Source organism: Megalops cyprinoides, chromosome 12 (genome assembly GCF_013368585.1).
Source record: "Megalops cyprinoides isolate fMegCyp1 chromosome 12, fMegCyp1.pri, whole genome shotgun sequence".
NCBI lineage: Eukaryota > Metazoa > Chordata > Actinopteri > Elopiformes > Megalopidae > Megalops > Megalops cyprinoides.
Genome location: NC_050594.1, coordinates 26,956,976 through 26,979,055, shown reverse-complemented (window position 1 = coordinate 26,979,055; position 22,080 = coordinate 26,956,976). Strand labels below are relative to the sequence as shown.

Here is a 22,080-nt window from a genome sequence, read left to right as displayed (position 1 = left end):
TTTGTGATTAGAGAGAAGGGTATATTTATGCTAGCAATAAGTTCATCTCATTGATTGTCCTTGTTCTGATCTGTTTGGAAGCCCCCGCTGAAAGGAAGGTTTGAATGGTTAACAGTGCACTGCGCTTAGCTCGCCTTGTGTCACTGAAGTATTAACCAAACTAGAACATGTTTATTGGGTTCTCCCCTTGCCAGAACCAGATTCCTGTTGTCCACAGAGGTCTGAGGGTGGGCCAGTCTAATCGACAGGGCGGTCTGGGATATGTTGAAGGGCAGTGCCAGTCTGTTCCACAGCCCACATGTTGCACTTAGAAGAGCCTCTGTTAATTAAAAAAAGCTAGCAGAGCAACATGGCGGTACTTCTTTCCAAAGATTGGACACTGCAAGCTTGCACACGCCCAGAAAGGCCACGCCATTAAACAAGATTTCATAACACATAAGGAAACTGTTATTGTTATACAAAATTTTATTCATAGCACAGAACGTTCACAAAAACAAAGCAGTCAGCGTGGTGGTTGGCAGTCGGCAACTTCCACCCGAGAGGAGGCGTCCAACAGTGGCGCGTTCCCGTCTCCCGTGTCCCGGCCAGGAAGTGGAGGCGCGGTTTATGTTTAGTACCTGTTAATGCAGGAAGTGACTGGACCTCTTCCCTGCCCGACAGGAAGGAGCGACTCACTTCCCCTCCACTGCCGTAAGGGGGACAGGGGTCCCAGGCGGTCGCCTCCTTATCTGCGCACGCCTGGAGAGGAGAGCGTGTGCCTGTGGGAGGGTGGGGAGGTGATCCCAGAGGAGGCACGGGGCCCGGAGAGGGCCTTGTTTTAGCAGGGCCCTCAGGGGCGAGGGAATAATTAGGCTTCACCTGAACCAGTCTGAATATGCCTCTGCTAAGGTGCTGACTGCCTTTGCCCCTCAGTTAGATCAGTAAACACAGTGAAAGGTAGCACCTGGGCCATGCCTTTCAGTTGCTCATGACTGGAACACAAGCATGTGCGAACTCAGGATTTTTTTTTTTATTCTTTGGCTTATTAATGAAAATGCCAGAGGAATGGAGTGTGTCTCAACACATGATCTTGTGTTGGCTGAGTTATTTGTCAGCTTGGAACATAACATCCCTTTCCAAGAGTAAAACCTGGCAACCGATTAAGCTTAAAATTGCAACTGCATCTCAAATTCGCAAAGGGTATTCAAAGCCTAGCCTCTTTCATGTGATACTAGTAAAGTTGTATCCAAGCAACTATGGGCGAGCTGTGTTTTTTTTTTTTCTGTGTAAATATACACAGAGAGTCTCAAGGAGTAGTTAGGCAGACAAACACAGAAGCTGTGATAAAGCTCTGGTGTGCATGGTTTCAGGCTACCTTATCTGGTATGTTAAGGTGGATTGGTGATGGAACTCTTAGCCACTGGGTGAATGAGATGGACGTACATTATCCCACAATCCGAGTACATCTTTCTCTTACCTTGTAGCTCCTTCTGAAACCGGACAACTTGGCGCAGCCCCAAGCAGAGACAGTCTGCCCGCCCATACCCCCCCCCCCCCACCCCACCAAGCCCCATTAGTCACAGACCATTCCTTTGAGGTGTTCATGAAAGCTGAGACCACATAATACCCCCCCGATCTTATTTTATAGTGAATCATTCTGGTGGTTGGGGCACTACTCAACTGGACGCCTCTTAAGATGCAGTCCATGCAGGGTTTCTGAAGACCTCGCCTCTTCAACCGGCAGCTGGAGTTTGGCTGGGCCCGACGTGGAGAAAAAGCGGCTTAAAATAGTGCATAGAGAATTGACAAGACAGCTGGGACCAGTGTACCGCTGGCCTTGGAATAACAGAGTGCTGCCATAAACCAACTGATTAGCTAACCCTTCACCGGCCCGCGCTCAGTCACCTCGCCTCTGGCCACGCGACATGGAAACAAGCTTAACCTTTCGCTGCCTCGGAATGCGGCTTTCTTCTATCATTAGGACTCAGGAGACGTTGCCGATCGCCTCCATGAAGACGTCCTCGCCGCTCGAGGTCTTACCTGACACTTGGTGGACGGGCGTCAGAGACCCCGGGGTTACTGTGATACAGCCGGCGGGAAGAGCTTGCAGTGACCGCCGCTCTCCTGTTTTCCAGGTGTAACTACGGGTGGCAGGGGCAGTTCTGCGACGAGTGCATCCCGTACCCCGGCTGCGTCCACGGGACCTGCACCAAGGCCTGGGAGTGCACCTGCGAGAAGAACTGGGGCGGCCTGCTGTGTGACAAAGGTGAGAGGAGTCGACACCCGAACACCGGCGGAGCGCGGCAGGGTTGGGGGGGGGGGGGGGGTACAGGCAGAACCGTATACCCGCAGCATCTCAAGCGGGGCGGATGAAATGGAGTGTACGGGTTACCTGGCTCGCGTACTGCTGCGCGCTCCCGTTGCCACATGGGTAATCAGCAGCTGTAATCAGTGAATCAAGCCGCACCTGGAGCGGAACTCGGACACCCGATCCGCAGGGAGCCCTTCATCACCCGGGGCGCTGGCAAGGATTAGAGCCCTGTGGAGATGTTCTCTCTCTCCTCCCACTGTTTACTTATTTAGTGTACGTGCTGAGCCTTGCCCAAAAAGGTTTGCGCAGAGCACGTGGGGCGGGCGGCCGACCACAGGGGCCTTTGTGATGATTTATAGGCTGGTGTGCTGGCTGTGTGGGGGGATTGGGGGGGGGGGGGGGGGATTATCTACATGCCTGCTCCGGGACGGGGAAGAAGGGGTGGGGGTGGGGTCAGGGACAAGCAGGGTGGATCAGGGCCCCCGCTTATGGCAGATTTTTGAGTTATTAAAGAGCGTGTGTGTGTGTGTGTGTGTGTGTGTGTGTGTGTGCATGTGTGCGTGTGTGTGTGCAGATCTGAACTACTGCGGGACGCACCACCCCTGTGTGAACGGAGGGACCTGCATGAACACGGAGCCGGACGAGTACAACTGCGCCTGTCCTGACGGGTACTCGGGAAAGAACTGTGAGATCGGTGAGAGAGCACTCCTCTGCCACACATCGCCGGCAGTGCCAAAATCACTTCCTCACAGGAAAAGCTGAAACTGTGCACGCATTCAGCCTTGTTTCCAAGCGCTGGTGTGAGTCCCTCTACAGCAGAGTGCTGCTCTCTCATTGTACCGTTTTCTTTTCTTTTTTTTTTTCTTTCCTCCTGCAGCCGAGCACGCCTGTGTGTCCAACCCTTGTGCCAACGGGGGCACCTGCCACGAGATCCCGTCAGGATTCGAGTGTCAGTGCCCGCCGGGCTGGGGGGGAGCCACTTGTGCCAAAGGTGAGTTCCTCTCCGGCCTCCTCCCCATTGTCCTCCCGGAGCCCCCGCTCCACCGCTCGCTGACGGACCCGCACATCAAAGGCCCGACCCCCCTCCCCCCCCCCGGCGTGTGGAGCCAGATGCGCTCATTCACTGCGAGCCCCACAGGAGGGACTGCATGCTGGGCTGGCCGCTCTAATGCTGGCAGACCGCTCCGCGCAGTGGGGTCCTTCTCTGCAGCGCAGTCACAGGGGCCGGGATTAAACAGAAATGATACTGATCATGGAGATGAGGGGATTTGCATAATCTTTGCTGACTTTGAACCAACCTGAATTTGGCTTCATGAAAAAAAGCCGCATGGCCTGGTCACTGGCACGCCGCGTCCCCCCGGAACTGCGCTGTGTCCCCCCGCACGGCTCCGCGCTCCGCCTCGCTCCACGATGCTGCGGGTGTTTTTGTTATTCTAAATCCACCCCCCCCAACCCCCCACCCGCCCTCATTTGACCCCCCAGCTCCGTGAGCCCACGGCACATCTGGGGCCGAGGCAGCATCGTCATGGCAACGCGGGATCTTTCTGGTGGAATTCCCCGCTTTCCCCCACCCCCCCACCACCTCCACCCCGCCGAGTCGTGAGGGCGCTGCTTCCTCTTCTCCCTGCTCTCTCTAACAGCGCAGTGCACGCGGGCAGGGAGAGCGGCCCACAAGGGCGCAAAACTCTGATTTATTTCACGTTTTTCTCCTCGCTCCTCTAATGGGGAGCCCTTCGTCCAGAACGGAGAGCCTTTGTGCCTTTATCAGAAGTGTAAGGACTGGGCTTTAATCACTGTTAATCTTCTGGACCTGGATTATGCAAAGGATAATCGTGTTACAGTGTGAAGTCAGAAACACGGCCTCACAAAGTGTAAGTCTCTTATCTGGAGCCCTGCCACTGGCATGGTATAATAGCTGGGGATGCTCTTTCTTTTGGACAAGCCCTCAGAGTAGCTTTAAATGAAGTGGGTTTGTTTTAAATGTATTAGATAAGCCTCGCCTGAGCTGGCTCTGGGTGCATGGAGAGGCAGCCCACACACACTGGGTTTAGGTGGATATTCCGCCTTTGCCTTGCAAAGCAGCACCAACTTTCTCGAGAGACATTCTAGCGTTTGGAATGTGAAAAACAGACAAGCGTGTATGCTTGAAGCAGTGTCAAAGACGGAAAAAGATTCTGTCTTTTCATGTTCATTTCTATTTTATCATGTGATGTTAAAGGGAGCTTCATACACCTCCAGACATGGTCTGATGACATTTGGTATTTGAGGAGAGGCATGTTCTGAGCTGGCAAAGTGTGAGTGTGTGTGCGCGCGACTGTGGTGCAGTGCAGTGAGAGCAGTTTGGTGTGTTTCAGACACAGACGAGTGTGCCTCCAACCCCTGCGCCCAGGGCGGGACCTGCATCGACCGGGAGAACGGCTTCGAGTGCGTCTGCCCCCCGCAGTGGGCCGGGAAGACCTGCCAGATAGGTAAGCCAGGGAGGGCGGGGGCGGGGTGGGGGAGGGGGTCTTTCTCCAAACAGCGCCTGCTAGCTCGGGGTGTGAAACATCTCATGTTCTAATGTGAGACAAGACCCGCTGTGTGTGTTGATTGCATGTTTTATTTAATGTGTTGTTTAATCATACTCCAGTAATCAGCCGACCTGCATTTCGGTGTGTGTACCCCCCTCCCCCTCACCATATTAAGCCCACATTACCACAGAGTTCTAATTTGAACTGGCTGCATGGAGAAAGCTGGATATTATCTGTAACCTGATCCAGGTGACTTGAGTAAAGCTATAAATAATGCACGGCCTGGCAACTGCTAGCCTTGGGACTAAATTTAAAGCGGCGGGGGGTTATCTTTGGGTACGGGGTTGGGCAGAGCGGGGGGACTGGCATTTTTACTCGGATCCTGCCCCGGGCCGCAATTTGTCGAGGAAGCGGAGCCGGAGAGGAAACGGCTTATAACCTGTAAACAAGCTGAGGGATAAATTCAAGACTGGCGGCTCGGTTTACGGGGGCGGAATCTTGGGCCCATCTCCCCTTTCATCCATTAGGCGGTACCTGAACGCGGGGCGTCGGGTTTCATAGAGAGGACAGGTGTGCCGCAGAGAAATGATTTGCACATTGATGGGCCCTCCTGAATATTTTAAGGCCTAATAAGCATGCGGTCTGCGCGGTGGGGCTGGAGGGGTTACAGCCCCCTTTCTCCTCTCTTTTTCTGTAGAAAATGAGCTCCAGTTTCCCGGCTGCTGGTATGCCTCTGCTGCTAATGAGATTTGAGAGAATAATTCATTTTGGGGGGAGAGTGTCGGGGGGGTGGAGGTGGAGGGAGTGGGGAGAAGCACACAAAGGTGCAACCGTCTGCCTGGTGCCTGGTGAACGAGTTAATAAAAAGTTCATGACGCTGAGGTTGAGTACAGTGCTCTCAGGACAATGGTGGAACATGAGAGACTCTGTGTCATTGTTCAGCAATCCCTCTGTGGGTCCTTGCCTGAGAGCTGCCTGGTGGTGGGGCTTGGATGCTGGTTCTCAAGTCTCTCCCTTTCTCTCTCTTTCTCTCTCTTTCTCTCCCTCTCTTTCTCTCCCTCTCCCTCTCTCTCCCTCCCTCTCTCTCTCTCTATCTCTTTCTGTGTCTTCACAGATGCTAATGAGTGTTTGGGGAAGCCTTGCTTTAATGCTTACTCTTGCAAAAACTTAATCGGTGGATATCATTGTGACTGCTTTCGAGGATGGGCTGGACAGAACTGTGACATCAGTCAGTATCCGTTGTTGTCGTGCTGCTGTCCTCTTGCACAAACCTTTACGCAGAGCTGTTTCACTCTACCTGCAGGCCTCTCTGTTCTAGCTCAAGCTTGGTCACTTCAAGCTTGCTTTCAGTACACTCCCAATTCACCTGTGGCTGTAATCAACTGCAGATCATAACTATCTCTGAGAAGGCAACACCATCTGTCAAACGGCACTGTCTACCAGGGTTTTCTGGGTCTAAATGTAGACATATTAAAACTGAAAGCTGTTACCTGTCTTCTGAAGGAACTGTACACTGCGTGTAAAAGCCTTGACAGCTCCTTTTGCATGCAATTAACAGCATTGTTGGTCCAGAGTTCTAATGACTAAACCGGCATTTTCCTTCTTAAGGCATTGAGCCTGCATGTACAGTGTTTGTATTCCAAGTGCATGCCAAACTGCATGGCCTGCGTGTCATTCCGTGTGTTTGACCTGCCATGAAAAACACTCCCTTTTTTCTCCGATGCAGATGTCAATGGCTGCCACGGACAGTGTCTGAATGGAGCGACATGCAAGGTGGGTCTCGCTGGGCAGGTCTCCAGAGAAATCGCACGGGGGTTTACTGTGGCCGGCTTTTGTTTTGATCGCGACGGTCAGTCGGCCGGCCGCGATCGGCATCTCATGAGCTCAGACAGGTATGTGTGACGGCAGCAGCTGAGAGGCCCTTGGATAACGTCCATTCGCGTCTCTCCGTTCGCACAGGAGGGGCCTCGAGGATATCACTGCCTCTGCCCGTCGGGGTTTGTGGGCAAACACTGCGAGATGCAGCGGAACAAGTGCGCCAGCAGCCCGTGCCGGAACGGCGGCCGCTGCCACGTGGTGCTGGACAGCTTCGTGTGCGAGTGCGTCGAAGGCTTCTCCGGGTCCCTGTGTGAGGTGAGCGAGGGGCGGGGGTCTGGGGGTGGCCTGTGCCACTGCCTTGCAACAGACTCTCTAAGGTTCTGCTGTGGAAAAGCAGGTGTGAAAGCAATGAAGGTGGACACGGCCTTTCTCCCCCACGCATGTCTAGCAGAGCTGCATTTCTGAATATCAGAGGTGAGGTATCACAGCACAGCCCTCCTTTACAACAACAGCTGGGTGTTTATAAAAGGCTCAGATCTGTGGAAAGTACTGATTGAGGTCCAGGAGTATTGGCACACTCTGTGAGCTAAAATAAAGTCTGTAGTGGATGAAGTAACTCTTATTTGGGACACTCTGGCCTACTTCCCATTCATTGCCCAAGAAAGCAAACATGCCCGACAGCGTTCGTATGTTTAGCAGCGTGATCCGCGCTAGTATTTCTGAACAGGGGCAGAAGACAGGCCAGCGCATATCTTTTTTGTCCCAAAGTCAGACTGAAGTTAAAGTGGTTTTCAGAGAACTGCCATTCCTGGAGCCGCTGGGAGCTCTAGCATTTCAGCACTTGATCCCTGTTGCAGAGAATAAAGGCATCAGAGACACCAGCGGCTTCAGCCTCCATTAGATGCAGTTTAGCAGAGATTAAGTACCAGAACCGGAGCCAACGTCAGATTCTTTATATTAAACAGAGGCTCGCAGTTAAAAAAGACAGCATCTGACAGTGAAAAAAAAACCCCTGTGTGGCAGACGCATGGGGCCATTCCATCAGCTGACCCAAAGTGACACATTACAGACAGAGCTGGATTGCCTTACATGGCCATAAGCGCATTGATGGTTTACGTGCTGCAAGGGTTTTGTTTAAGTTAGGCATTTTTTTCCCTTAATGATGTGCGACTTCACAAAAGCTGCAGAAATGGAGAAATATGAGTGTATAGCTGTCCATCGCCACAGAGCCCTTCTGTTACACTTCTCTTTAAGAGAAGGATTGTTAAAAAAGCCCAGCTGGAAAGTGCTCTATTTACAGCCCTGCATTATATGGCTAACACAAGCCTTGTGATAAGGGGCTGGCGATTCCCCAGGCCCTCTGATATACTCCTGCTGTACCTGATGCTGGGTTTTCAGGGAAGCTAAGGAGGTTATGTGCAAGATGTGATGCAGGTAGACTCCTCTTAATGAGCTTACAAGCGGAGGCTAACAGCTTACCTCTGCACTTATCTGCATGTTTTAAGCAGGATTTGCGCTGCCAGGCCTGCACACTGAGTTTCTCCCAATGCGACGTGTGTCTCTCTGCAGGTGAAGAGTAATCCCTGCAGCCCCAACCCCTGTCAGAATAAGGCCCAGTGCCACAGCTTTATGGATGACTACTACTGCGCCTGTCCTGAGGACTATGAGGGGAAGAACTGCTCCGACCTCAAGGACCACTGCAAGACCACCCCCTGTGAAGGTATGCGCCAGTCCAAATCAATTAGGCAGCACCGGCATTCCCTTCTCTGGGTTTTCTTGCTCCACTGCGAAGGTCCGATGCTGAAAGGTTATGTGTTATTGTGCTCTGTTTCGTTCCACAGTGATTGACAGCTGCACAATTGCCGTGGCGACGAATGCCACAGAGGAGGGGGTGCGGCACATCTCGTCCAACGTGTGTGGCCCTCACGGGCGCTGCATCAGCCAGCCCGCCGGCAATTTCACCTGCGCCTGCGAGCTGGGCTTCACCGGGACCTACTGCCACGAGAGTACGTTCCCTGTGCCACGCTGGGATGACCAGTCTGTGACTCCCGCTATCCCTGTAATCTTAATGTTCATCACATATCATCATCATCAGTGTTTCTCACACTCTCTCTGCATCCCTCCAGACATCAACGACTGCATCTCTAACCCCTGCAAGAACGGGGGTACCTGCATCGACGGGGTCAACTCCTTTCAGTGCTTCTGCCCTGACGGGTGGGAGGGCAGCCTCTGTGGCCTCAGTGAGTAGCCCGTGCGGTTCCTCTCCTCCGCCCTTACCGCTCCTCTCGCTCGCGTCCGTTCTCCCAGCTGAATCACGGCCCACCTTTCTGTCGCAGATGTGAATGAGTGCAGCCGCAACCCCTGCAAGAACAGCGGCCGCTGCGTGGACCTGGTGAACGACTTCTACTGCGAGTGCACGGACAACTGGAAGGGGAAGACCTGCCACTCGCGTGAGTGATGGATTCAGCGCGCGCTCTTGCGTTATGTAATGCTGCCCCTTGGGGCTGCGTTATATGTGTGTGTGTGTGTGTGTGTGTGTGTGTGTGTGTGTGTGTGTGTGTGTGTGTGTGTGTGTGTGATGCCAATGTGTTGTGTCTGTTCAGGTGAGAGCCAGTGTGATGCCAGTACCTGCAGTAATGGGGGGACCTGCTACGACCATGGAGACACCTTCCGCTGCGCCTGTCCCCCGGGGTGGGGCGGCAGCACCTGTAACACAGGTGAGCTGTCCTGTCACTGGACATAGAATAATCACACGTGTGTCTCTGTGGACCCTGTGCTGTCATCACAGGACATTAAAGTGCCCATCAGCCCATCTCCATTTCTGGAGTAGTGCATTGGCACATGCCTTGACTTTATAGCCATTACACAGATTGCTCATTGTTATTTTAAAGTGCTGGAAGGGAACACATTACATCAACGATATCTCCCTTCCGCCTCTCGTTTTCAGCGAAGAACAGCACGTGTGCGTCCGGCCCCTGCGAGAACGGCGGGACCTGCGTGGGAGGGGGCGACGCCTTCACCTGCATCTGCAAGGACGGCTGGGAGGGGCCCACCTGCACGCAGAGTAAGGCCCGCACGCCCGCCCGCCACCTGTCAGGCCCCTGCAAGAGTGTGCCTGCCCGTCCCTCACAGCTCATACGCAGAGAAAGAGAGAGAGAGAGAGCACTTCAGTCCAACCTTCTCTTTCTCTCTCTCAGTGCTTTTTTTTTAAAGTGGGTGGTTCACTTTCCCTCCCAGGGAGGACTGTTTAGGGCTCTGTAGAGGCAGAAAGAGGGAGATGGATCTCCTCGGTGAGGTGGAGTGTTGAGGCGTTCAGGACTCGACTTGTCAGAGCCATAAAGTTCAGCTTGTGCTGTGCCACTCTCCTCTTGCTTTCAGGTAGCGAAGCATCAGGTGAAGCGCTCTTGTTTTTGTGCGCTCCGCAGAAATGCGTGTTCGGCGCCAGGTAGGGCGAGTTCGGCGGGGGGTGGGGGGTTGGGGGAGAGCGTGACTCAGGGATTTGCAGAAGCGTTTCCGATGACGCAGCCGCGCTCCTGTCCCAGGACACCGGCGGGTCTGAAAAGCCGTAATGTAATAAAGAGGAAGGAGACATCCTGAGCCAGCAGCGAGCATCTGGGAACAGATTGACATCAGCAATGATCCATTAGAGTTTAGAGTGCACAGAATGCTGCTTTGTGGCTGATGCAGAGACTGCGTGCAGACAGCAAGTGCATCATGTTCAGCATCTAAATCCTTTGAATGAAGCCCTGCCCTTAAAAGGAGAGGGAAGTTTGTACAAACCCTAAACTCAATCAGAAATCTCATGGCAACTGGTGGTCTGCTTTTGCCAATTCCTGCAGAAGTCTGTCTTTGTGCTTTCTCTTCAATAAACTGTGTTTGGATGAGACTGAAGTTCCTTTAGGTGATTGATTTGAATGTGCTGGTAATCACGTTGCACTGAGCTATGTCCCAACTCTCACTCTGTTTCTCTCCCCTCTTCCCCACAGACACTAATGACTGCAACCCTCACCCCTGGTAAGTAATTTCGGTTAAACAAGTCTTTATGTTCTCTAACGCGCGGGGTGGAAATCCTGCCTTTGTTCGGCCCTGCCTGTCTGTGCTGGTGGTGGTTTTGTTGTCCTGTCGCAGCTCCATCCCTCCCTCCTTGCCCGAACAATGCCGGTCCTGAATAGTCCAAAGGCATCCACTTTACTGGGCAACATTCCCAGAGCTAGCCGAGGGATCGTAAAAAAACAGGGAAGATGTCCCTAAATCATCTTTGAATCTGACAGCTCGGCGAGCCGGGATCCTATTAATCAGAGAGACCGACTCCACAAAGAGCCAGTGCCCTTAAAGAGATTCCTTCAATGAGTGGCAGAGGGATTAGGGCAAGGGGGGGTGAGTCAACCCCTTCCCCTATTCTTCCCAGTTGACCCTTGGAGCACAGGGTGGGGGGTTGGGGAGGAGGCCGTCCCAGCATGGCGATGCGGGGATTTGCATATGAAGGGCGGATATTGATAAGCGGAATCAGCCTTTGTCATCCCTCCTCCTGGCTTCACCCGTGATGGCGTGGAGAGTGAGGGACGAGCTGGTGGTGGGTGTGTGTTTGGTTTCTCCTATTAACACTCTGTTTGTAATGTTTTTTTATACAGCTACAATGGTGGCATCTGCGTGGATGGTATCAACTGGTTCCGATGTGAGTGCGCCCCTGGGTTCGCTGGCCCGGACTGCCGAATCAGTAAGTACCAGGGGTTGGGGGTGGGAGGGTGCTTGTTACCAAAGCCCAGATTAGATGGCATCTCCTGACCTTTTGACCTCTGCGGTGATCGGAGGTCAGCTGTAACCCCAAACAGACCAGCTGAATTATTCATTGACCCCCAGATTCCTGTCTCTTCCCAGAGAGAAGGGCCCTTTGTTCAGTTTGTCTTTTCTGTTTCTTTCTTTCTGCCTTTGACACGCTCTTCAGAGAGGGGAAGCGTTCACAAAACCAGAATTTTCTTTTAGTTTCCCTTTTTTTCTTCCACAACGCTCTGGATGTGAACGTGAGGTATCCCCTGGGGACATCACCTGACCCTCATTCACACATTTGTGAACACCCTGCTCAGTTCTCCTCGACATCCGCAGGTCTCCCGCTCGTTTGCAGATCGAGGCGCCCTTTCACCTGCCTGATTAAGCACCTCTGTCTCCAGCAGTAATTATCATGCGTGCAGATAGCCAATTAGCAGGCGGGCGAAGGCAGAGGTGATGCTAGCTCCCCGGCAGGGCTGCATGTTGAAGGCGTGCTGTTGCCAGAATGCATTTCCTCACTCTCACACTCACTCTCCTCTGACGTCTTCTCTCCCTGAAACAGACATCGACGAGTGCCAGTCCTCTCCCTGCGCGTACGGCGCCACCTGCATAGACCAGATTAACGGGGTCCGCTGCGTGTGTCCCCTGGGTCGAGCCGGGCCTCGCTGCGAAGAGTGTGAGTATCGTTTACAGACTCCGCTGCAGGTGCTGGGGCCTGCTGACCCTGCGTTTCAGAACGTACGTGTCATTGCTCTGAGACCGCTGCTTATTTAGGGGTGTGCTGTATTCATGCTGTCCTTGCTACTCTGCTGTGGCGTTTTGTTAGTTCCTCTCGAGTCGAGTCACCTCACACAGATAAGATAATGGATATCTGACCTCATTACGGTGTGTTTTGCAGTCATAGGCATTGGGAAGGCGTGCCGCTTCACTGGGCTGCAGTTTCCACACGGCAGCCGATGGGAGGAGGAGTGCAACACCTGCCAGTGCATCAACGGCAACGTGCAGTGCACCAAGGTAGGCCCCGCCCCCGGCACGGCCGATTTAAAATAAACCGCCGGCCGAGCGCTCTGGAAACCGTACAGCAGCTTTAGCGTTTAACCCAACGGAAATAGCTGGCCGACCCCAGAGCTGATTCAGTGTTTTCTGTTTGCGCAAACAACCTTCAGCACACAGTTGTAATCTCATAGTAAACATGTTCGTGTATTATAAGGGGTGTTTGACGCAGGAGCGGTCCAACAGCTTAAATGTTTTATTGACTCTTCTCCCTCCCTCAGAACAATATCTCGTGTGTGATCTCATTTTTAGGTATATACGTGTAGTAGAACACAGCTCAGCTTTGGCAGTTGTTTGGAAACTTTGATTTCAAAAGTTTGTTTGAGAGCTGGTAAACAGTCAGGAGAATGGAAGGCATGTTAGTACTGATGTCTGTGTGTATTAAATTAGGACATTATCCCTTTTCAATATCAAAACTAACAAACTATAGAAATAGAAAACTGAAAGCAGTGTCACAGTCTGACTAGAGGCACTCTGTAAGGCTATTCACACACACACACACACACACTTGCGCATACTTACACGTGCGTGTGTTTGTGAATAGATATATATCTATATATCTTATTTATCTATAAATATGGCCAATCTATATGAGTATATTTAGGCCCCCTGAGACTGCCTTTGTGTGTATGTGTGAATGACCCTGCTCTGACCCTGTCTGCACCTGTGCACAGGTAATGTGTGGGCGGCGACCATGCCTTCTGCAGAGAAAACTGGGACAAGAGCGCCACCACTGCCCCGCTGGCCAAGAGTGTCAGGAGCACAACTTCCTGACCTGCTTCTCACCCCCCTGCCACCAGTGGGGCATTTGCTCCTCGGCCGACCCCCCACCCCCCATTAACACCAAGTGTGAACCCAACACCGGCTACCTGGACAATAGCTGTGCCAGGATCACGCTCATCTTCAACAGGGACAAGGTACCACTGGTAAGTGCCTCCTTGTTTTCTCTCTCCCCTAACATGCACTACAGTAACACTCCCATAGCGTGGCCTTAGAAGCTAACACAGGAACCTCCTGGATGTTGGCTATTGAGCATCAGTCACCATATTTTAAAGTAGATCTTAAGTCCCATTGATATAAATCTGCTTTGTGTTGCTGCTAAGACTTGGAATGGATCGGACGGTTATGCACTGGGGATATATCCCACACCCTGCATACTTGTGAAGTCCATTCAGTCTGTGCGGAGCCAGTTTCTTCTCTGCACAGAGCGCCGAAATCAAATCCATGTGTAAGCATACCATTCCTTCAGAGAGGTGATGTCTGATGCGAACCCTCCGTTGTGCTGAAAAGCGCCTCGGACGCTGGCGGTTCATTCTGACACTTCTGTTTGTGTGTGTTGGCCACAGGGAACAACAGTGGAGAACATCTGCACAGAGCTGAGGTACTTGCCTGCCACTCGAACCCTGGCCAAAGATCGCTCCTTGCTCGTGCTGTGTGACCTCTCCTACTCCAATCACGATGCAGTAGAGGTGGCCATAGTAAGTCTCCGCCACTGCCTGTCTGTTAAGACCTTCATATTTCTTCATTACCACCTTTTCTGTGGCATCCTTTGGTTATTCAATCATTCTTGTAATCATGTTTGTCTGTCTATAGGATATAGTTCCATGAGACTTGTACTGCATCACGTTGTTAAATAATATATTTTGCTCATCATCAGAACGGATTCACGAATAGATCTCTCAAACTGTGGCTTTCTCTAATTTTAAAATTCTTGCTGGTTGGAAAGATCTGTCTGCGTTTCACACATTTCAGGGGCTAACGTGTAATGTTTTAGAAACCATAGAAAAGATACTTAGATCTCTGATTGTGGGCTTAGGTAATAAAAGATCCTACGTTGTTCTTCTTTCTTTCTTTTTTTTTACTTTCACCACATCTGTTTGACATTTTCTGTAGCTAGTTTGGAACACCTTGTGCATCTCTGCCTTGTGCCTGGGATCCTGCACATATGAAAGTCTTCTCTCTGACAAGTTTAGTTTGGCCACCCAGGTTCTGGGCTTGGAAACTGAAGCGCGGGGGAAATTAGTTGCTAGAGTACATAAATCCCTTAATGGATGGAAATTTGATTTCCTCATGACTTGCTATGTTTTGTGATTTACTGGAGAGGAGTGGTACCAATTACTCTCCTTCAATGGGTGGTTCTGGCTCGAAAGGCTAATCTGCTGCCTGCATACGTTGAAATACTGTGTTAGCCCACAACAACGGGGGCCTGTCTCAGCCAGCGTGCAGTCACAGGTTTAGATCGGGTCTCCGTCAGCGATACTTATGAAGTGTCTCCAGAGTGATGTGTCTGAAGTGTGTCCAGGGTGAGACTGTGAAGTTGACTTTTGCCTAGCAGGGGTTGTGCAGTAAGGTGTGTGAATGTTGAAGATTGAGAGAGGAGCAGGGCTTTGCTCGCTGGAGACCTTGTTGCAACATGTCTCTTGGAGCACAAGCCTCAATGGCGCATAATGAGAGGTGGAACGGGAGTGACTTACAAAGCAGCGAGCTCTGACGCAGCCGCCTGCAGGCAGGGGACTCAGACAGGGGCCGCTCGACGTCGTTGACCTGACTGAACTCCCGCGGTAAAGACAGAAAGGGTCAGGCCGCGTCTTCGGCACCTCGAAGGGCTGTGACGCACCCGTGACGTGAGGTCATTAGCGCGGCCCCTGAGCTGCCCCGCTGAGAGGCCTTTGCGTGAGTGCTCGGAGTTTGGACTGAAACCCTCCTCTGTTCCCCTTTTGTCTCGTCCCTTCCAGTCCTTCGAGCAGGATGAGCAGGATCACAGCCTGATCCAGGAGGCTGCCAGCACCATCATCAACACCCTGTCTAAGCGGCACAACAGCACCGTCATGCTGGCTGTCATCGAGGTCAAGGTGGAGACACAGGTCATGCCCAAATCAGTCGGTAAGTGAGGAGCTAATGACCCGAGAGGCCACCCTCTATCTGGGGTTCCTTTGCGGAGGGGCTGGATGGCAGATGCACCAGACCCATTTTAGAAGCACTCATTCTGCATGTTTAGGACATTGTTCCTCTTCCTTTGAACATTGCCCACGTTGGGATTGTTAATGAACTCTCATAGTATCTATCCAATTTAATATTGTTTTGGGTGTGGTGTGTTTGTGATGAGAGAATGCAAATGATGATGTTGGTCTTTACAATCAGTCTCCCAAATGTGTCTGTGTGCATCTCTATGTGTCTATGTGCCTAATGTGTCTGTGTGTTGTGTCTAATTTTAACTGATCAATTATTTGACTTCTTCGATGGCACATACTTACTTCACATTCAAGTTAATACTTCTAATAGAAAATTCATATCAGAATTCAGAAAACAGAATTCATATCTCACTGAATATTCAAGGAACATGTTGGCATTTTTACCACAGCAGAATCTAATAATTAAATCAGAATCATCAGAACAATTCGAACTAGACTTTGGTCAGAACAATCCAGATATACCTGACGAGGGCAAAATCCCGCTTTACCCTTGTTTAGTCCCTTACAGTTCCTCATTACAATAACTGTATTGATATAATTCCCTTTATCAAGCACTTCTGCTGTGGCTTCAGCAGTTACGAAGTGTGAGAAGCGCAATGTGTCTTTTAATGACTGTACATAGCAAGTGTGAGTTTGGCCCGTGGAGAGCCCGCCCCTCCCCCTGGAAGCAGTGCTTTGTGCAGGCTCTCAGAGTGGAAGCAAGCACTTTTAATCAGTGATCAGAGAGAGCTTGCATTAAGTTTCTCACGTCATACCACTGCATTATGGGGATTGTAGTGTTTTGTATTTAGACTCATGTAATACAGATATGAAGTACAATAAAATGTGGTAAATGGCTGACTAATGTACTGTTTATGAAAGCTTTGCATCAAACCCACCCATGAAGCTTTGACTTCATACGTGGACTCGTGCCACCGGCATACAATACTAAGCCAGAGATGAGGAAAATTTTCTCGTGGGAAAGAATGCCTTCAACCAACCTGCGAGCTATACGCAGATGAGGAACCTCATTTAAAATATGATTCACATATTCAGTCTGCCTACAGTGAAATCCTCAAGTTTTGACACACCAGTGTTTACAAGGAACAGGTCCTGATGCCTGGTCCTCTTGTCAAATGTATTTCAGTCTGGACTGAGGCCATCATTTCGGCTGTGGGCTTAAGTGAGCTCGGAAACAGCGAGGGCTACCTGACAGACTCCTCATCTCTCTCCCATGCAGATTACTTGGTGCCAGTGCTGTGCGTGGTCTTCAGCGTGCTCTGGATCTTCTGCATCGTCATCTGCATCTGGTGGACGCGCAAGCGGAGAAAAGAGCGGGAAAGAAGCCGGGCACCGGTGGAGGACAGCGTCAACAATCAGTGGGAGCCGCTGAAGCCCAGCCGCCAGCAGCACAAGGACAACAGAGACATTCAGTATGAATGCAAGAAGCTCATGTCCCCCTCCAACAGGACTTGTGACGGGGGGGAGGAGGAGGAGGAGGAGGAGGAGCTGGAGCTGGTGGAGGGGATGGAGGTGGACAAGTGCCCCTCCCACAAGTACTCAAAGGGCGCGGTGCAGGCCAAAGACGAGGTCATTTGCACGACGCGCAGCACCCCGCTCAAAAAGCCCCACCGGACGGCCCACAGCCCAAAGGACAACCGCTGTAAAAATGTCAATGCTGCCAACGTCAGCCAGGAAATCAAAGACCACTACGTATGAACAGAGAAGGCGGGGTTAAAACAATGAATAAAAGCCTCTTTCTCTCCATACTATTTCAAAAAAAAGAAACTAGTGTTCAGAAAGTTATTATTTTTTTCCTGTCTGTAAATTATTTGAGGCTCCGTGAGCAAAGCGGAGAAGATTCTCTTTTTGATATTTGCATTATTTTCTATGTTCAGCTATTTAAAAAATGGCATTGCTTTATACCAGAGGTGAAGAGGTCTGAGTTTGCAATGTACTGTTAAAATTAAGAAAAAGTAAAAAAAGAGAAAATGGTTTAAAAAAAAAAAAAAAAAACATTGTGTAAAGTTAATTTTCTGTTTACAGATAAATTCATGTTTTGTTTTGATGAGAGGGCCCTCTCCAAGTGTATTGTGGGAGAGGTTCCGAGCAACCTGTGGCGCGAACACTGTCCTGTCGAGGACTATGAGGAATCGTTTGAACGGCAGCTCTTCACTGACACTCTCGCATCATGCATTGTACTACTGTCAGTCCGTTCTGGCCTGTACCTGCCTTACCGAAAGCGCGGCTCCCAAACGGGAGGAACCTGTGCCTCCGAAGTGGCCTTTTTTTCTTTGTCGTCTTCTCTAAGCCTGTGCAAGGATTTCAGTATTTGTGTTGGTAGCAAAGTGCCTTCAGAGCCCTTTTGTTTTTCATCGTCGGCTGTCACGATTAGCATTCAAAGGGAAAGATGTCCTTTCAGAACTCTCTTCATATCACCATAAAGGTATTTGATCAAAAAAAAAAGAAAAAAAAAAAACAAAACAAAACAAACATTGTATATATGTACATATTAAAGGAATCGCTGTGTATATTTGAAGTTAGTAACTTAAGACAAGTCACACTTTTTTATTATTGTTATTATAATTATTAATATTATTTTGTTTTTTTGTTTTTTACAATGCCATTCCTTTTATTTATGTCAGTTGACAAAGGCAGGTTTTATAACAGTTCAAAAAAAAAAAAAACAGTATCCCACTTTACCTTAAGAGCATTAACATTATCATCGATCATCATCTTTTTTTGTCTGCTTTATTTTTTAAAGAAAGTAACACTAAAAGATTGTGCAACATATGGCAACGTGTTTGTTTGCTTCTCGATTGGGGTCCCCTGTCCCAGACGGCTGCTTATGTTTTCAAGACGTTTGTGGAAGTTCCTAACAAGCAGTGAGGCCTCTTTGCCCCACTCACTTTACTTTGTGAATACTAGTATGTCAAATGATGTGATACTATGTATTAGTGCATCAGATTTCTGCTCTGAATTTAGGCCTAATGAAGGGAACAATTCTTTTGTTTTTGTTGTTGTTGTCAGGCATTTGTGTTAGTGCTGTTTCTGCACAGCGGCAGACAGAAAAAAAAAAGTACACCAATTGATACTTGGATGGATTACCTCAGAAGCGGTAGTGGATATTTTTTTTTTCTTTGTAATGTTTAGTATTGCTACTCTTGGACAAGTGTCTTGTTTCAATATTTGAGACGATACAAAATAAAAGAATTTAAACACTACCCCTATCAGAGCCGGTAAACAAAAAAAAAAAAATTGTAGAAGCTGGGGAAATATTGAGGGGGTGAATGTGCAGAAAATTGTAATTATTTTGTACAAAAGAAGTTGCTTTGCAAAGTCATTGGGTTCGTTTAGTGGAATTTTTGTTTGTTCTTAGAAATAAATCGAACTATTTATTAAAGCATTTTATAACAATGTTCTTCAAAAGCCTTCTGTGGACTGGTGTTGAATATGCCAAGACATGACTTGTAGAAAAGTTAGTATACAATGATCTGGGCAGGCCTTAGCCCTTGCGCATACTGTGTGCTTAATTATTTATTTGAAGCAAATATTCCAACACCAGATTTGCAAACACCTTAGCAACATGCCATTCTTTATTTCAAACCTGTAGTAAAGGAAAATTTGTATTTTCAACCAGAGGAAAATATGTCAATGTGTCTGTCAGTTTTGAAATAGCTATAATAAATGCGAGTTTTGGAGTTTGTTCAGTACTTTTCCATCCATGTTTGCACTTGCTGTGAGGAGACCAGCAGCCAAGACTGAAGGCAGGGCTGGATCAATATCTCAAGGATCAGTCCAGATTAGATTCAAAACGGCCTATGGCTCTCTGCTGTTGTGGGCTGACTGGGAACCAACCAATAGAACTTAGCCGAACCCCCTTGGCTTCATCCACTCATTGCAATGTAATGGGATGTTTATGAGTGTTTGGGCTCTATAAGGCCCATCTCCCCTGGGTGATCCGCCGCTAATGGACTGACTCTGCAGTAGGAGAGCAGGATTGGCTTTCATGTCATCATGTCACTTCGAAAACCGCAACTGCTCCAATAATGAACCGGCTGATGGAAAGTTTAGCTGCAGGATTTCTACAGTGGCTCAATGCGAGTGCATGCCTACAACTCCAACTGTGCAGCAGCTGAGCTGGGTTTGTGAAGAAGTCCATTCAATGCTTGTTCCGTTTAGTTGCTGATAAAATGTTGCTGGAATGGGATAGCACATTAATATGACCATGTACATTTCAGAGGTTAAATAAGAGGATAACCTGATGGAACTAAGGAGCTTTGTTGTGTATTTATATATACATGGATGAAAATGGGTGCTTCTGAAAAGGATAGTTTCAAGATGAGGTAGCTGATTTGGGTGACAGCAGGGACTGCAGCGCTAATTAAGATGATGTCTTCTGAAATCATGGCAATACCCTGTGAAATGCTGGCAGTTCTCCTGTCCCAGTGTGGATAGTGCAGTCTGTGTATTATTCACATTCTGCCATTTCTGCAATGGCTGCAAACCATGTTTTGCTGACTCTTACACTCAGTCTATTGCACATTCATATTCCTTACGTTTTATATTCTTGACTGTGGAGTAGGGGAAATAAATTGACTTAGAATGGGAGACGAACAACTGAAAGACTCCCAACTTCTTTGGTTCACTGCCAACACCTTTCTGTTATTTAAATGCAAGTTATTTTCATAATTTCCATGCTATGTGAAAGTGAGATATTTCAGTTAAATATGGATACCCCTGACACACAAGTTAAAGCTGAATTTAGTACAGTGCAGTTTTTTTTCAGTTTCATAATAAAATAACCTGACACCTGATATATTTTAATGAAGTGCAAATGATTGAATGCAAAGGGATCATGACTTTCTGAAAAACAGAGTAAAAAATCCCATCAAAAATGTGTTCATGTAGCAATTTGTCTGCCAGTCACACCTAAGCTTTTGCATTTCACATTTTGGCCTGTCATAAACACTGATTGTCAGAAAAATGCCTATATCAAGATGTTCTACATGGCTTCCTCTCACTTTGTGCAGTTTCTTGACATCTTGTCAACTTCTTGACATACAATAACACTTTGAAGTACTGGTGTTCTAATAACTCATTGTGGTGGCCTCAGCCTCCCTGTTTCGCCCTGTTAGCTTGTCATGGTTTGGAGATTTTGATACAATACGTGTTCTATATAAATGCAATAAAAATACCATTAGGGGTAGCAAAGCCTTCCTGCAATTTGGTTCGTCTTTCCTGTTAATGGTCATCGTACACGACCGTAAAACCATTACAATACGACTCGGAAAAAAAACCATATGCGTGGAATCTGGGGTCTGGGGTATCACTGTGGCAGTATCTGTCTACTGTATATTTTGACTGACCTACTTGTTTTAAACTACAATGAGAGAGGGGGGCGCTCTGAACCCCGACTGGTTCAGTTTCTGTGCACTGTGTCTGTGGTATGCAGCTGAAAGCCAACACCGGATTCCAGGAGTATCTCTGGAGTAGCAACGGTCAAGGGTATCTTAAGAGTCGCGGGTTTGCAGACACACTGTATCGCATGGCGTGTCCAGTCTGATCCCTGCAAACGGGGGCGCGTCTCTGACTGTCTTCAATGATTTTGCCCTTTCCAACTACATTTCAGAGTCGACAGACAGCCTAAAAGAGCACTGATTGCATCTGCTCAATGGTATTTTCTGTCTGATGATTTCATGGCAATATTTGTGCATGATAATATACTGTTGTCGATCAGATTCATTTTATTCTGTATTGAGTGAGTAAAGCTTACTAATCAGAGTATTACAGACATTGTGTTGTCCGTTTGTCATACAGTAAGCACTCATGACCTGACTGCAGTGGCACATATAGCCCTGCATACTGCCGTGGCGCAGTGGGCTATACATAGCAGCATGCTCGGCTCTGCTGCCGTGAAGGGCAACCAAGCCCACGAATGCTTGGGCTGGACAGGAAGAGGAGCCTTGGCCCCCAGGATCAGCTACTGTAGAAGGGGCTGTTTTTCTCTTTAGTGTAGACTTGCACTGTGCATGTCACGAAAAAGGACACAAATCCAGATATAGTAAGCATTGACAGCAGTAGATTTTGAAAACAAGAATAATTTCAGATTAGTTCATATATTTACTTACTTAAACAAAGAACCTTTCTTTATGAAAATCCAATATCCCGTGGATATGGAATAACAATGAAATGAATATTACATTTTCTGCAAATTTAACCTTTGCACCCACCTGTAGACATTCTTGACTCAAACATTGGAATGTTTGATTTCATCATAGAAATTAAGACATAACCAGCTTTTCACTAATTACTCATGAGAGGTAGAGAAGGCTTCTAGACACATCATTGATGAGTCAGATGTGTTCATAGTCAAATGTATTAACACATTTTTTTTCATTTCATACATTTCTACTGCAGAGCTAACACTTCTATTGAAAGACGTGTTAATCTCATTACTGATCAGTTTGATTTTGATCACTTTGGTATTCAATGCAATACCAACAAAATAAATATTTTCTGAACAGGGTTAGAAGACTTGACACACCCCAAGTATGTTCTGCCATCAGTTTGGTGAGCTGTAAATGAAGATGTTATCAGAGCAGAAATTGGAATGTTTAGTAATAATAATAATAATAATAATAATAATAATAACAATAATAATAATAACAACAATAATAATAATCATAAT

General features: G+C 48.6%; 1 protein-coding gene across 2 annotated transcripts in view; it reads left to right on the top strand.

Annotated features, from left to right (window-relative positions):
- The window catches only part of jag2b (jagged canonical Notch ligand 2b), a 40,465-nt gene extending 23,348 nt beyond the window's left edge, over nucleotides 1-17,117 (top strand). Inside the window, exons 6-26 of one of the 2 annotated variants that reach the window (XM_036542391.1) lie at nucleotides 2,115-2,245; nucleotides 2,865-2,984; nucleotides 3,168-3,281; nucleotides 4,645-4,758; nucleotides 5,915-6,028; nucleotides 6,527-6,573; nucleotides 6,760-6,933; nucleotides 8,188-8,338; nucleotides 8,460-8,624; nucleotides 8,745-8,858; nucleotides 8,955-9,068; nucleotides 9,222-9,335; nucleotides 9,566-9,682; nucleotides 10,605-10,632; nucleotides 11,250-11,335; nucleotides 11,948-12,061; nucleotides 12,284-12,399; nucleotides 13,113-13,364; nucleotides 13,785-13,916; nucleotides 15,174-15,321; nucleotides 16,630-17,117. In XM_036542391.1, coding sequence (XP_036398284.1) covers nucleotides 2,115-2,245; nucleotides 2,865-2,984; nucleotides 3,168-3,281; nucleotides 4,645-4,758; nucleotides 5,915-6,028; nucleotides 6,527-6,573; nucleotides 6,760-6,933; nucleotides 8,188-8,338; nucleotides 8,460-8,624; nucleotides 8,745-8,858; nucleotides 8,955-9,068; nucleotides 9,222-9,335; nucleotides 9,566-9,682; nucleotides 10,605-10,632; nucleotides 11,250-11,335; nucleotides 11,948-12,061; nucleotides 12,284-12,399; nucleotides 13,113-13,364; nucleotides 13,785-13,916; nucleotides 15,174-15,321; nucleotides 16,630-17,108 — 2,944 coding nt within the window. In that variant the 3' untranslated portion in view covers nucleotides 17,109-17,117. The remainder of the gene's footprint in view (nucleotides 1-2,114; nucleotides 2,246-2,864; nucleotides 2,985-3,167; nucleotides 3,282-4,644; nucleotides 4,759-5,914; nucleotides 6,029-6,526; nucleotides 6,574-6,759; nucleotides 6,934-8,187; nucleotides 8,339-8,459; nucleotides 8,625-8,744; nucleotides 8,859-8,954; nucleotides 9,069-9,221; nucleotides 9,336-9,565; nucleotides 9,683-10,604; nucleotides 10,633-11,249; nucleotides 11,336-11,947; nucleotides 12,062-12,283; nucleotides 12,400-13,112; nucleotides 13,365-13,784; nucleotides 13,917-15,173; nucleotides 15,322-16,629) is intronic. The other variant, XM_036542392.1, reaches the window with a different exon arrangement.
- Nucleotides 17,118-22,080: the final 4,963 nt, after the last annotated feature.